General features: G+C 41.4%; 1 protein-coding gene across 1 annotated transcript in view; it reads left to right on the plus strand.

Moving 5' to 3' along the window:
• Positions 1 to 14,171, plus strand: part of LOC114593851 (protein eyes shut homolog) — a 466,323-nt gene that overhangs the window by 62,903 nt on the left and 389,249 nt on the right. The window contains exon 8 of the mRNA XM_028722673.2: positions 13,824 to 14,083. Within this exon, the coding sequence (XP_028578506.2) occupies positions 13,824 to 14,083 (260 nt within the window). The remainder of the gene's footprint in view (positions 1 to 13,823; positions 14,084 to 14,171) is intronic.

Genomic DNA, 14,171 nt, shown 5'->3' on the forward strand with positions numbered 1-14,171 from the left:
CAGTGTGGAGAGACAGTGGTGTGGGAAGTATTCATGTGATCCAGCCTCCATTTTTCAAATTTTACTGGAGTCGCAAATGCAGGTTGCAGCTACACAATGTTAGGAAGATATGCATTGGGTCTGAGATACCTGCCATTGCAGAGGGCATGGTGGGGTTGTGCCATTCACCTAACTGTTGTCCAGCTGAGCCACTATAGCATACCAAAACCAAGAGGGGCAGGGATGCCAGATTGGCTCCACTAGTGCATTTGCACAATGCCAACCTCACCACTACCAATTCCCTCCCTGTCTCCATCCCTGGGCTGCAGTTGGACTGCAGTCAGGTTAGCAGTACAGCCCCACCATGCCACTTGTGGCTGAGAAAAGTTGAAATTGCAGGACGTATAAGCAGAGAAAACTAAGAGAAGGTGCCAAAAGAAGAAGAAGAAGAAGAAGAAACTTAGTGACCTCATTATTTCTAATCTAAACCCTTTGTAATACATGTCTGCTGCAGATGAGTCATAACAAAATCAATTTTGTTTGTTCTTTTGCCCTTGATTCAATGGTTTTCTGAAAGCACAGTGACATCTTTAGAGAAATCCTAGTAAAATATGAAGTTTAAACAAACAAATATAAAATGGTGCAGGCACTTTACAATGGCTCATTAGAAATGAAAGGAAAACCCATCCATCAGTGTTTGGTACAGATGAGATATTTCATGCATGGCCAATGTCTATGACATACACAAAGAAGCAAAATTTTGAAAGTATTATGGGAATTGCCACTAGCATTAAATCCCATTGAACCATGGAGAATGAGTAATAAGCAATTTCACATAAATGTACAATATGTAGAACCGCTGTAAAAGTCATACTTACTGTTTCACACACAAAAAAATATGAAAACTTAAGGTTGTGTTTCTGGAAAAGGGCATGTTGTTTCTCAGGAGGGGTTGGCCACCAGTTTCCTGGGGCTTCTGCCCCCCCCCCCCCAACATTTAGTTTTGGTCTCAGAATGAAGGCACAGTCCTAATGGGATCTGTTTAAGTTCCCTTGCACCCTAGTACCCAACGTAAGCCTTTCCTATTCTGTGTTTCCCCAAACTTTCCAAAGTAGTGTATACACCTGTACAGTATATACTATATTGCCTGAATATGAGCCTCACTTTTTTTCCAAATTCCGACCATGAGAAGTGCGGCTTAAATTCGCAATGTTACAAAAATTGGCTTTTGCGTGTTCAGACCCAGAGACCTCCCCCCTAAATAAACACACATTTGACTCAAATTTTAGTTTTGGTTTTTGGCAGAATTTAGGCCACAACTTTATTGATTACAGAAAGCGAGTGGTTGCATAGGCTCTGGTTTGACTAGTTCCTGCACCCTTGCAGGCAGCGCTGACCCAGAACTCCAGCATAGGTCAGCCAAGGGTGAACACCTGAGGTAGGTGAAAAGCCCAGGAACTGACTCTGTTCACTCCCCAGATGCTCTCTTGGACTCAGGCACGGGGACAACCACCTCTCTGGGGTTGACCAAACCAAGCTGAGTCCCTGGATTCCTTTAACAGAATATCCATCACATAGGGATGGCGAGACCGTTCTCCCATCCCTATCACATGAACGAGTGCCTATCCGCAACCTTACAAGTTGTGACGATTTGCTACGCGGCAGGCAAAACCCAAATGGCAACAGCCAATCAGCCATGTTGGGAAAATTCCTGCCGTGCCCCTGTCCCAATGACAGATGACACACGACGGCATAGCAAGGTCAATCACAAAATGCCCCACATTTAGGGAGAGGTGGGCGGGTTTTCCGATGTACGAACCGAAAGAGGAAGCTCTAGGTCACATGCATAGGTATATATAGGTCCCTTGACCCGTTTAGACTGCACCCTATTGGCCAGATTCAACCCAGCAACGAGGGACCTACCAATCAGGTGTTGTGGCTGTCCAATATACGCACCCACAACCAAGAGGTCAGTCTCCAGGTCTCACCGCAACACATGCCCTCTTTTAGGGAGGACACACTTTATGATATTGCTGCTGAAACATACATACGGTAAAACAGAATGGGTCTGAGTGCCTGTGGAATTTTAAGGGAGTGGCTTATATTTGGGTTTGAATTTTAAAGGTGTAGCTTATAATCAGGCCAATGCAGTATGCAGGCTTGGAGATGTCTTATTTTGGTAACTCAGAGCATGCAGAAAAATGTCCAGAAACTATGAGGAACTATTTTTCTTATGCAGGCAACACCCCATTTACACGGGGGTTGCATTCTGGGTCATCGCGCATGTAAGCCTGCCTTTCTGCGTTCCACCTTCTTTCAGTTCCACCAATGGCAATGGTTTCCAGTTACTATGTTACTTAGGCAATTGTTTCCAGTTACTATGTCTGCTCAACATCAACAGTAATAGAGGGTGGACTTAAATGTTGCAGTGATGGACTTAAATGTTGCATTTCTGCTTCCCAGATGGAAGAATCTTATCTCTCCCCTCCACATGTGTACAGCTCTGGGGCTTCTCCCAATTCTCCAGGACCAATTTGGGGAAACATGGGGGAGCATGGGGACAGGAGAGTAGGAAAAGCCCCATTGCACTAACAGGAATAATTGCGCTGGCTGCTGCTAGCACAACTATTTAGTTGAATCCGGCCCATAACAAAAGCTGCAATAATATAATATAATGTCACCTTTGACACCCTCCTCAGAAATATAAATAACAGATGTTATCAAAAGCAAGCTGATCTGTCTTATTGCTTTGTGTCCAGCATATTCACCCACATTAATGTTTTATTTCACTAGCTAAAAGTCTACCGTTAAAGTACCCTATTCAAAAATTATTTTGGCAGAGAAGAACAACCGTGCATTTAGGAAATGGCACATAACAATTGTATATCTTACTTTACTTTGGAAATTGCTTTTTTTTAGGGGAACATGTTACTAATGTGAAATTCTTTCAGTATAGGTGATTTTTTTTTAAAATTCAGCATCCTTCCCCCCTTTCTCAGTTTTTACAGATAATTGAATTTTATTTTATAGCCATCTTGTTTCTGTGTGCAATTTAAATTCTTCTATTATGTTAGATCAATAAGTATTATAGAGAACGACTACTGCAAACAATGTCCTAGTACAGCTTTTTTTATGAAAAAGAAGTGGCTCCTTCTTTACTAGGACAAAAGCGGGCACATTCAGAACACGTAATTATCACATTGGCCTCCATTAAATGCCTCTTTGGCTATGTAAAGAAGGTAATAAAAGTTTTTAAAAGGAGGACTTTATCTCCAAAGTTCATGAAGCAGAGAGAAAAATTTCACTTGTAAAAAATGTACATCTGCATAAGAATCATGGATGCCTCCCTCCCTCTCTACTTTAATATTTGGAAGGGACAGCAATAAAATATTTAGGGGATAGTTCTTCAGAAATTAGTCATAAAGTAAGCCCAAGTTTTAAAAAATGGGTCATTTCTATTGTGACAGGTAACAAAACAAAACAACAAAAAAAAAGCTTAAGCTATAACTTGCACACGGAGAGTGAATGGATATGACAGTAAATGTTTTTCTTAGGTATTGTTCCTGCAAAAATAAAATAGCAATCAGCCTGGTGGAGGGGGGGGGGATGTTGTCCTTCTCCCCCTTAGGCCACAACCACACTGTCAGATGGCAATGGTGGTTGCTCGTGAGTAACCCATCAGGGCTCCGACCTGTCTTTTACAGGTTTTTATTTTGGTGCAAAACTATTTACAGTGCAGTACCACAAGTTCATGTCTGCCTCAATCGCTAGCAGAATCCAGGAGTGGTCGTTTCCGGGTCCTCCCCCAACATAATAGCTTAGTCACCCTCAGCCTTTTACTTCCTTCTTTGCGTTTTACACCTCTGCACAGGATGGGCAACGGAAGAGGCGTGCTTCCCTCCTGGCCGGCTTGGCTAGGAGCAGTGCTGAGGCTCCCAGCAGCATCCTCTGGTCCCTTTCTCTCTTCCCCACTGGAGGTGTGGCTTTCCCCACCACAGGAAGAGGAACTGCTTTGCAAGATTTTCGGAGGTTCCCTGTAACCCAACTGCCCCTCAGCTTCCCTTCCCTGTTCTGATGGCAGCCCCCTGACACACACCATATATTTAAAGAACTTTTAAATCACCTGGTTGTGACTTCCCGCAATGAATCCTGGGAACTGTAGTTTACCCCCTTACAGAGCTAGAATTTCCAGCACCCTTAACAAACTATAGTTCCCAGGTTTCTTTGGAGGAAGCCATGACAGAGTGCTTTAAACATATAGTGTGGCTATGACTATATTCTTTACCCTTGGGGCTGCAGGAATGCTGCCCCACCCAGGGGAAACAGTTTAATTTGAGTCTTCACAGTAACAAACTTTGTGAAATCTGCCTCATAACAGATGGGCTTATTAAAAAATATAAGCTTTGCTCCCAGTTTTGAATTTCAATATTTGTTAACACTGTGCCACATATTACACAACACTAATGTGATTAAAAAAATAAAAGTGTTCATACTTACATCTTTTACCTACTATTTTATATGACCTGCAGCAATATAGCTTTCCTTTTCGAACACTTCAGTTTGCTCAAATGGCAAATTTGCTCTTAAAATTTTAAGTATCTATGCAGGCCCGAAAAGCTTAATTAAATATGAAGTTTTGTAAATCATGTTAATGGTTGAGCTTAATCTTTACTGCACAGTGTGGAGAAAGACGTATTTTGACTTGAGCTTTTTAAAACGGGTTTGTTTGTTGCATCCAACTAAGTGATATTCAGAGAAGACCCATTGAAATCGATAGTTTATAGTTAGTATCACTAATTTAAATATATTGATTTTAATTGCTCTACTTGGAGTTGGGCTGCGTTGCATACAGCCCTGTCTCTTTTAAGTGGTATCTTCAAAAGTTTTATAAGGTCTTTCTTGATAGACACTGCGGCAGATGCCACCTGTGCATCTTCCTAGTCTTCTCTCCCAGGATGTCTATCTTTGAGATGAAGGATCTCCTTGGTCCTTCCTCTTTGCCCAGGTGCCAAAGCAAGAAGCTGCCAGAACTGCTGCCATTATTGCAATGGCAATTTTGTAAAAAATATATATATAAAGAATGAGAGGAGGAAAATCAACAGCACTGCTGCTGCAAAGATAAATACAGTGGTACCTCAGGTTAAGAACTTAATTCATTCTGGAGGTCCGTTCTTAACTGTTCTTAACTTGAGGTACCACATTAGCTAATGGGGCCTCCCGCTGCCACTGCACCGCCGCTGCATGATTTGTGTTCTCATCCTGAAGCAAAGTTCTTAACCCAAGGTATTATTTCTGGGTTAGTGGAGTCTGTAACCTGAAGCATCTGTAACCTCAAGCATCTGTAACCCGAGGTACCACTGTATTGGCAGGGGTGGGGAAGGATCAGCGGTGATGGGAGACCATTTGTGGCAAGCGGACAATTACCGTAGTCATGCCAGGGCTCTCTGAAGTCTGTTGCTGGCCATGATGTTTGAGTATTACAGAATATTAGGAAGTGGCTTTTATATTCATACAAGTGGGACCTGCAACAAAATACTGCAGTGTTGATTGCTCCTGTTCAGGATTCCAGTAAGTCTATTCCATCCCACCCAAACCTCAGGCTAGTTGGTGTCCCCCCCACCCCCATATTTTTGTCCTTCTGCAAAGCTTGGGGTTTCCCCAACCCTCGCCTCTCTGTGTGTATGCTAGGGTCGTTTTGGCTACATAAAGTACTAGGTGGTAAGATTAGTCTTTCACCACATACTCAGGTCAGATGACTAATCTGCATGCCAGAATCTCCACATAGGCAAAGCAACTCACACCCTGGGTGTCAAAAATAGAGGGGATGATAAACATTGTCAGTCCGTACAGCGTACATAGAATTCACAGTGTCTGTGCCTATCTGTAACTGTTATGGTACATTTTATTTGAAGTTCTTATGTGAATCAATTTATGTAGTAAAATAAAAAAAAAATAGTTGTCTTACAACACCTACATGTCAATTTTCACCCTTCCCGTTTGCAGTGCATGTTAAGTCTACACACACATACACACAAAAATCTAGAACCTTTTCAGTGCCATTGAAACATGGAGCATAATGCTTTCAGTTTTAATATTCAATGTGCAGTGCTTTGTGAGATAAGATTAGACTAAAGGGAGACGCTAGACAAGAAGAGAGAATGTGATATGCCTATATAGGATTTGGTGAGTTACTGTTTCTCTCTGTAGACAAGCAAAAGGAACAACTGTAATATTTTGAATGCCTGTAAAATAACCTCTGAGGAATCACAATCTATTTATTTGTGTATTTGAGACAATTTCACCCATCCAAGATGGTATCTACTTCATTTTTAATGTTCTTCCCAATTCCCTGCTTTTCTGAGAACTATAAAACAGGCACAATATGCAATGTAATCATATATTGGCCTTTAAAACATTGTTAAAACCAACATTTCAGTAAAATATGTGACGTTTTTATCGCTGGGATTTATATTTAGTACGCAATTAAATGGAAGGGCAGTTGTTTCATGTCTAATTAATGTGGGCCTTTATGAGCTAGAGGCTGACCATTTCAGTTTCATTGTTATATTTGGATCCCTTTAAAGCCATTCAGCTTGATGCAGTGGGGAGAGAGAATGCCCTAGATCAGCCTTCGCCAAACCAGTGCCCACCAGACATTTTGGACTACAAAGCCCATCATCCTTCACCATGGGCCATTCTGGCAGGGGCTGATGGGAGCTGCAGAAGGTCCTATTTCCTTTCACTTTGTTTTCAAACAGCACTTTGACAGAGCTTTCCTACGTGATAACAAAGAGGAAATCGACCATGCATGTACTGCGGGATTTTGTTGGATTCCCACAACATTCCAGAAATCAAATTCTTGTTCCACTGTCATTGCTCCAGGATGTATGTGTGTGTTGGCTGGAATACAACCATATTAAACTGAAATCACAACAGTAATTTAGGAGCTGGGGGTGTCCCCTTTCCTTCATATGCCATTTCTTCCATAATCTCTGGGGTGGGTGGGTGTCTTTCTTATCCTAAAACAATTAAGATATGACTGAGTCGTGTATATTCTTGCTTGTATATATATTTTTATATTCCAGCTTCACAGTGGCTATTTTTGGTGTCTTTGTTTGCAACCTCCGATAGGATTTACTGGCATCCTGATACGCCTTAAATTGTAAGGCTGTCTAGACGTGTAATTCTGAAGAAATCTGAGGATTTGTTTTGCTTTTTTTCTTTTGTTAAAGCAGAGTAATGTAGAATTTCTTTTTTAAAATAACTTAAATGGAAGTTTTAACTTCTTTTATTAAAAAAAGAATCCTCCACCACTGTGTTTAAAGAAAAGACAAACCAGATGTTTTGAGTGTTCCACAGACAACATTTTGGAAAGTCCATGGACCTAGAGAAACATAGAGGTAGTATATACTAAAATCCACAGCAGTATTGACACGGTAAAGTAGAGGAACAGAACACTCTGTCAGGACCCTGATCCAGGAAGATTATTGGCATTTTAGTTCATTTCCCATCACTTTCCTAACTGCAAAAAGTCCCTTTAAAAGGATTGGTTGCACTGGGATAACAGAACACTTTGACCAATTTAATTGAGCCAGTATGAGCCCAAATTCCTGCCACAAAATAGCGTCAGTTTAGAGGCACCTTTAGAATGATTGATAAAATTCAGTAGATATGTGTATGAAAGTGGCAATTCTAATAAATTTTAGTGAATGTATTTTATTGACAGACTAACATGGGAGTGGCCTTCTAGATATTAACTGCACAATGTACAGCTTCTATGTATTTACTCCAGAGTTGTCCCTTTAATACAGGAACTGGCTTGACTTGAAAATAAAAGTCTTTAAGCACCTTAGGCCAACATATTTATTGTTCCTCTCTTCATCTTTAAGGTGCGGTAACACGCTTTATTATGTTTACGGCACCATACCAACATGGCTACCCTTCTAGAATTCATCTCTGTTTAAATGAGACTAATTAAGGATAAGCAGTTAGGAGATTCAAAGCTTAGGATGTGAACCAAAGCACAGGGACACAGTACTTAAATCCATTCTGCAAACTATTCGTGACTAGCGTTTAAATTGAGATTTTTAATTCTGATCTTTCAAATATGATCACGTGCGCTCATCAGTTTAAAGGGTGATGAGGGAAAGGTAACATGCACATGAAGTGAAATAGAAATGCATAATAATTAATGTACCTCTGTCTCAGATATTTTGTTCCTTGTGTGCTGCGTCACTTGATACACAATGTATTAAAAATATGCTATTTTACTGCTATTATAAAAGAGATTATGAGTGGGGAGACTATGATAAGAAATGCATAGAAATGGGGAAATGAATCATAGGAAATTAGAAAAGGAATGAGGCAAAAAGGGCTGAACCAATTAAATGGAAGGGATCAATTAGAATGGAAGGAACAATATATATATATAAATACATAAGCCCTCTAAGGTTTCCCTGTATAAGACTGCACATGCAAAGGCATATTCTTTCACTGTTATGATAATAATAGTCCCCTTCCTTTATCTCTCCCACCAGCTTTCTCCTATCAAATGCCTTTCTCCCCATATAGGGTCAATATCCTCTTTTATCCTCAGCTTTGCAAAGAAAGTGAAATGCTAGGAATACCTGTGTTTGGAGGAGTCTTATTAAAAAAAACTATTCTAAGGATTTTTGAGTGGACTTCAAAAGGGTTCATCCTTGAGAATTTTGGAACTTGAAGAAGGATAAGGGAGGTTTGAAAGGCTAGAAAGGACATGTGAATATGCCCTTTTACCTTTGGTATGTGGCAAAGATCCATTTTCAATATACAGGCATCAATTTTTGAAACTGTAGAATGAGTAACTGTAGAAATATAAGCAAAAGATAAATAATTTATACTGGGGCAAAGGCAGAAATAATTAATATTAAGCCAAAAGCACAGTCTAAGACTGGAGATATAATCCTGGAAATTCCTTGTTGAGGCATAAAACGTGGGCATGTCCAGATTCTTTTTTGGTCTTAAATAGTCCATATCAATTCTGTACTCTCAAAATATTTGATATACAAGATGTCCATCCACTCTTGAATTAGATTCCTGTACTAATGGGATTAATAGGACAACAAATGTGGATTTTGTGAGCTGTCAAGATCCTTATATTTTGACCCCAGAAGGATAAATACCCACTGTCTACTACACAATGGTTTGAGGCCCTCACCATCCTTCCTGTAATGTGTGAATTTTGAACTAATTATCTGGCACAAAACTACAGAACCCAGGAAACCATCTCCTGGAGAGCTGGCTCAGTTGTGTGGCCTGACTAGAGAAGTTACTCTAGATTTGCTTATTTTTAGAACGTTTTTTACATAGCAGAACATGTGTGCCTTTATTTCAAATGGTCCTTGTTAGGTTATTTAAGCATGTTTCAGCCATGTATGGTTCTGATAGCCGGCATCTTAGATTTGTCCAAAATGGTGGTTTGCAATGAAACTAATCCGCTAAGAGGGTTGCTTCGCAAGACGGAAAAACCGCTAGACGAAGAGACTCGTGGAACGGATTATTTTCGTCTTGCGAGGCACCACTGTATACAGTGAATGGTTGCTGAATGAGCACTTGACACAGTTACTTTCAGCAGCTTTGTTGTCCTATGGAGGTGGTGAATGGATGGGTTGTTTTTCCTCATCTTCCCAATGCAGGCTTTTTGAAGTGCAGATTATGGAAAGATGAGGTGGTTGCAATTGAAGGAGAACATTTTAGTGTATTCAACTTGGAGAGAGAAGTTTAACCCAGATACCTACTTTCTGCACTTGGAATGTTTAAGAGCAGGCAGATTGGAGGTTGCATTCTAGCACTGCAGCCTTGAACAGTTTGTATTGTGGAAGAGCCTGTAGCTACGGCAAAAACAAGTACTTTGATTGATCCTTCAGCAAGCTTGGAAGAAACATCAAACTCGAAAAAGCCCATTAGCTTTTGTTTATATCCCATCAGACAATGGGATGCAAGTCGCTTTTCCAGAAGGACTTGGTACGGTTAGCTCTGCTGGCTACGCAAGGGCATTTTGTCAAAATCTGGCAACTTCTTTCTAATGTAAAACATCTTCTGCCACTACCTGCAGCAGATTTTGTTTGGCAGGCAATTAACTGCATTTGCTTTTCAATCTGGGATATTTTTTTTAAAAGTGCTGAAAATTTCCAAGGTAATAAACACCTCGCAGCTCTTTGTCTCAGCAAACAGAAATATGACATTATTGCAAACAACAAGCCAATGATTCATTAAGCAGTTCCAGCAGCTCTGTGTAACGGTAAATTGTAGCCCCGGTGATCGAAAAGGGGAGAGACTGGCGTTACTTAGGAATAGGGAGGCATGCAAAATGAAGTCACATGGGGATTCTGTTAGGAAGGAGATCAGGGCTGAAGGCATACAACTAGCCTAACTAGCCCCTGCTCGTTTTCTTTCAGTCCCCAAACGATGCTGTGCATACGGCTGATTTATTCATTTGTTAGAGCAGGTCCAGTGTTCTGTTTTGTATACACGTTTTCAAGTCATGCATTCAGATTGCAACTGAAGATAGGAGTCCTCATTATGTCGCAGCTAGAAAAAGCAGTGGAGTGTTTCTTGTTGGCGCCCAGGGCGGGTGTGCTGGGGGGGTGCACCACCAGAGCGACCCCCGCTCACTGGAGCCAGAAGGAGATCAGGTAAAGGGTGCAGCCCCACCACACCATCCACTGCCGCTTATGATTTGTGTTTATTTGAGGGCATCCTACCCCCACATGTTGATGGTGGCATTTATGGAGAAATAGTCCTTGCCAACTACTTAAATTGATGAACACATTTGGACTGTTCTGCTCACATGCACAGGCACCTAGGAGTTGAAAAGCAGTAACAACAGCAGCAATAGCTTTTAAAAAACCCTGCAGGGTGCACTCTAGATCTCAGGCCTGTCTCATGCTTCACTTTGTGGCATCGTTTGTGACGCTTCACATTGGCTGTGGGACAAAAGGGCAGCGTATAACTCCAACAGCATTGAGATAGGGAGAAGAAAAATGCTGTTTACTTCTTCCAATATGGGTGACACACATGACATTTTTAGTTGAGGGAAGCACAGAACAAAGAAAAAGGTCCTTTCCTTCCAAAAGGCATACATCAATATGTTTATTTTATTTTGGCACACCACACCGGCAACAAATGCTTCCAGATAGTTAGTGTTGATTAAAATTAAAAGAAGCCAAGTAGGGAAGTGCCATTATAAGCAGGGCCATGAGGGTTATTTGGAGAGGAAACACAGGTGCATCTCATTATCCTCATCTGCATCATTAACTGCAAGGCATCTTAGAGAAGGGCAGGCTTTGAAAAGCAAGTCCCCTCATTCCATGCTGAAAATGTAGATATTCTGTACTGTAACTCAGCCCTACACGCTCCTCCTTTTCTCTCCCAGTGCTCAAATGTGGAGAAACAGCAGCCTTCTAATATGTAGGAGCTTCTGATGTGTCAAGTTTCCGTTCAAAATGCACTGGAAATGTCAGTGCATGTGGCGGCTTTCTAACATGCTGTGACTGTCATCAGGACACTTAGAGAGCAGAAGTAATAAAGGTGATCAGTACACTGCACATTTGTGTCAATTGAATTAGGGCATGCAGTCTCATCAATGTTGTCTTTCATAGATCTTAGGGAAAGTTTTATAGTTCAGAAGCCAGGCTACGTATACTCTGCTCTAGACGCTGACATGCAGGGGTAGGTGTGTTTGAGAGTGAAAGAGAGATTGAAGGGGCTGGGGAACATTTCAGGGCCATATCCAGTGCTGAAGCTCTGCTGGCACAAGGGACTTCCATTTGTGCAATGCAGTTTCTTTTTCCTCTCCTGTCCCTTATGGCCCTTCGGGAACCAGCCAAATAAACTATTGAGGGAGGGAACCATCTAGAGCAGACTCTGAGGGGCATGTGGGGGGGCAGAAGAGGAAACTGAAGTCCCGTTGCACTAGCAGACTTCTTTTGGCACAGCATTGGGTACAACTCACAGGGGATGCTAGGTCTGCTCACAGCCGGCCCATTGAAATGAATGGACTAAGGACTCAACTAGACTTCCACTTTCCCCTCTGCTTTCCCCCGGGGAAACCTGATCTTTACCGCTGAATTGGAGCAAACATCAAACAGGTTTCCTGCAGATAGTTGTTGGATCTGATTCAGTGCTAAATAGTGGATTTTGCCAAGGAAAGTGTCAGGGCAAAAAGAAAACCGCTTGGACAAGTGTGAGTGTAGACGAGCCGTAACTTAGGTTCATTCATTTCACTATGATGAATGCTCTGTATCCGCAAGCATTTCAGCTTAGCACACAGAACAGTCACCCTCCTTGTGCTGTCATTCTCCTGCCCCCCACCAGAACCAATTGTGGGGGGCTTGGGGAAGGGAGTGTGGGGTAAAGCCCCATTGTGCAAGGTGAATTACACTCGGCTGGTCAGTTCTTAGTTGGATACAATGAGAGAAAATGCAAACAATAGAAGGGGTGGCTTTTGGGGGGGGGGGTGTCACACACTCAGATTGAGGGCCATACCATTTGGTCTCATCTTTCTCATCACTTACTCTGGCAGTCCTGTCACCTTCCTATCTTCCGAGATTTGGGGTAAATGTCTGTACAGAAAAGCCTCTGTGTACAAATAGACTCTCCTCATAACTGCACAATCAGGGTTCTGGTTAGCAGACAGAGCCTGTGCACATTGGATTCTCCTTCACAGGTGTTTGCCCCTATGTGTGGCTGGCAGAGAACAACAAGGCAGGCTCAGTTGGTGCAAGTTTTCTGCTTATTGTGTGAGTGCCTGAAAACAACTTGCATCTTCCCTGAATTAGGCTCAAGTGGGAAAATAGCTGAAACTTGGTTAAATCTGTGTTCAGATCCCACCTTTCTCTCAGACCACCTTTACAATCTAATCTCAGCACCATGAGGATGTGCCAGAAATATACATTGGCTTCTTAGGTAGCTTCTCGTGGAATTGATGAAACTACACAAATACTTTTCTTTCTTTCTTTCTTTCTTTCTTTCTTTCTTTCTTTCTTTCTTTCTTTCAAAATAAAAAAAAATCAAAAAATCAGGAGGCTACATTTCCCAGAATTCTCTGAGATGGATTGATTGTTAATCAACTCAGAGAACTGTAGCTATGTGAGGGGAATAGGACTCTCCTAATAACTTTTAGCAAACTCGTAGCAAACTTCAGTGCCAAGGATTCGTTTAAAGTGGTATGATACCGTTCTGCAGATATGGCCTATGATGGAACATTCTCTCCAAGCACATTTGCTTTGCACCATCATTGCTATATTTCATCTGACATGCTAAGCCTAATGGCCTTTAATGGCAGAAAATATTCATATACCAGTACTCTTAGTTACTGCCTATTTATTTTCTTTAAGACTGTGCTGCTATAATTAATTTCTTGTTTTATTTGACTGATTATTGGTATTTTTATACTGTTCTAAATTGAATTTGCAACTGAGCCATTGTGGGGTCCTAAATGATGGGAAAGCAAACTATGCACATTTTACATACTTATCTATTTGTGTGGCCATTTCTGCATGTGGAAGTCAGTTAACACTGAGTGTGATGATGGGGCAGCTTTTTTATTTATATGTCACATTGTTCCCTTTACTTTTAAGCACTTTCTCCTTCTCTTTCTCAGATATGAATTCCTTTGTTCTATGTAGCAAGGTTTATTTTTACTTGTTGAGGAAAAAGACCCTGGGGAAACTGTAATTCAGTACTGAAAACACAGATCAAAGCAATGGGGCAGATATAGGAGGCTGTTGCAAGTGTTTATGTTTTTTGTTGTTTAAAAAGATTGCTTTCATCTCTTTTCATTATCCTCTCTCTTCCCCCTTTAGTTGTTTGTGTGCAGCAGGCTGGACAGGGCAGCAATGCAGCGAAGATATAAATGAATGCGATTCTGAACCATGCCTGAATGGAGCCACCTGCCACGAGTCCACTGTCTATGGTCAATTTCTATGTGTTTGCCCTCCATTTTATATTGGAAGGACTTGCCAGTATCGCTACAACCCATGTGATGCCCCCTACAACCCATGTATCAACAACTCTACTTGTTTGGCACAAGTTAATGGGAAGCCATTGTGCATCTGTCAAAAAGGTAAATGGCACTACTTATCAAAACGGTTGCATGCAAGTCACACTGTGGAATGCTGTCGATTTTGTAGCCTTCTGAATTACTGTTTTAA

This window comes from Podarcis muralis, chromosome 3 (genome assembly GCF_964188315.1).
Source record: "Podarcis muralis chromosome 3, rPodMur119.hap1.1, whole genome shotgun sequence".
NCBI lineage: Eukaryota > Metazoa > Chordata > Lepidosauria > Squamata > Lacertidae > Podarcis > Podarcis muralis.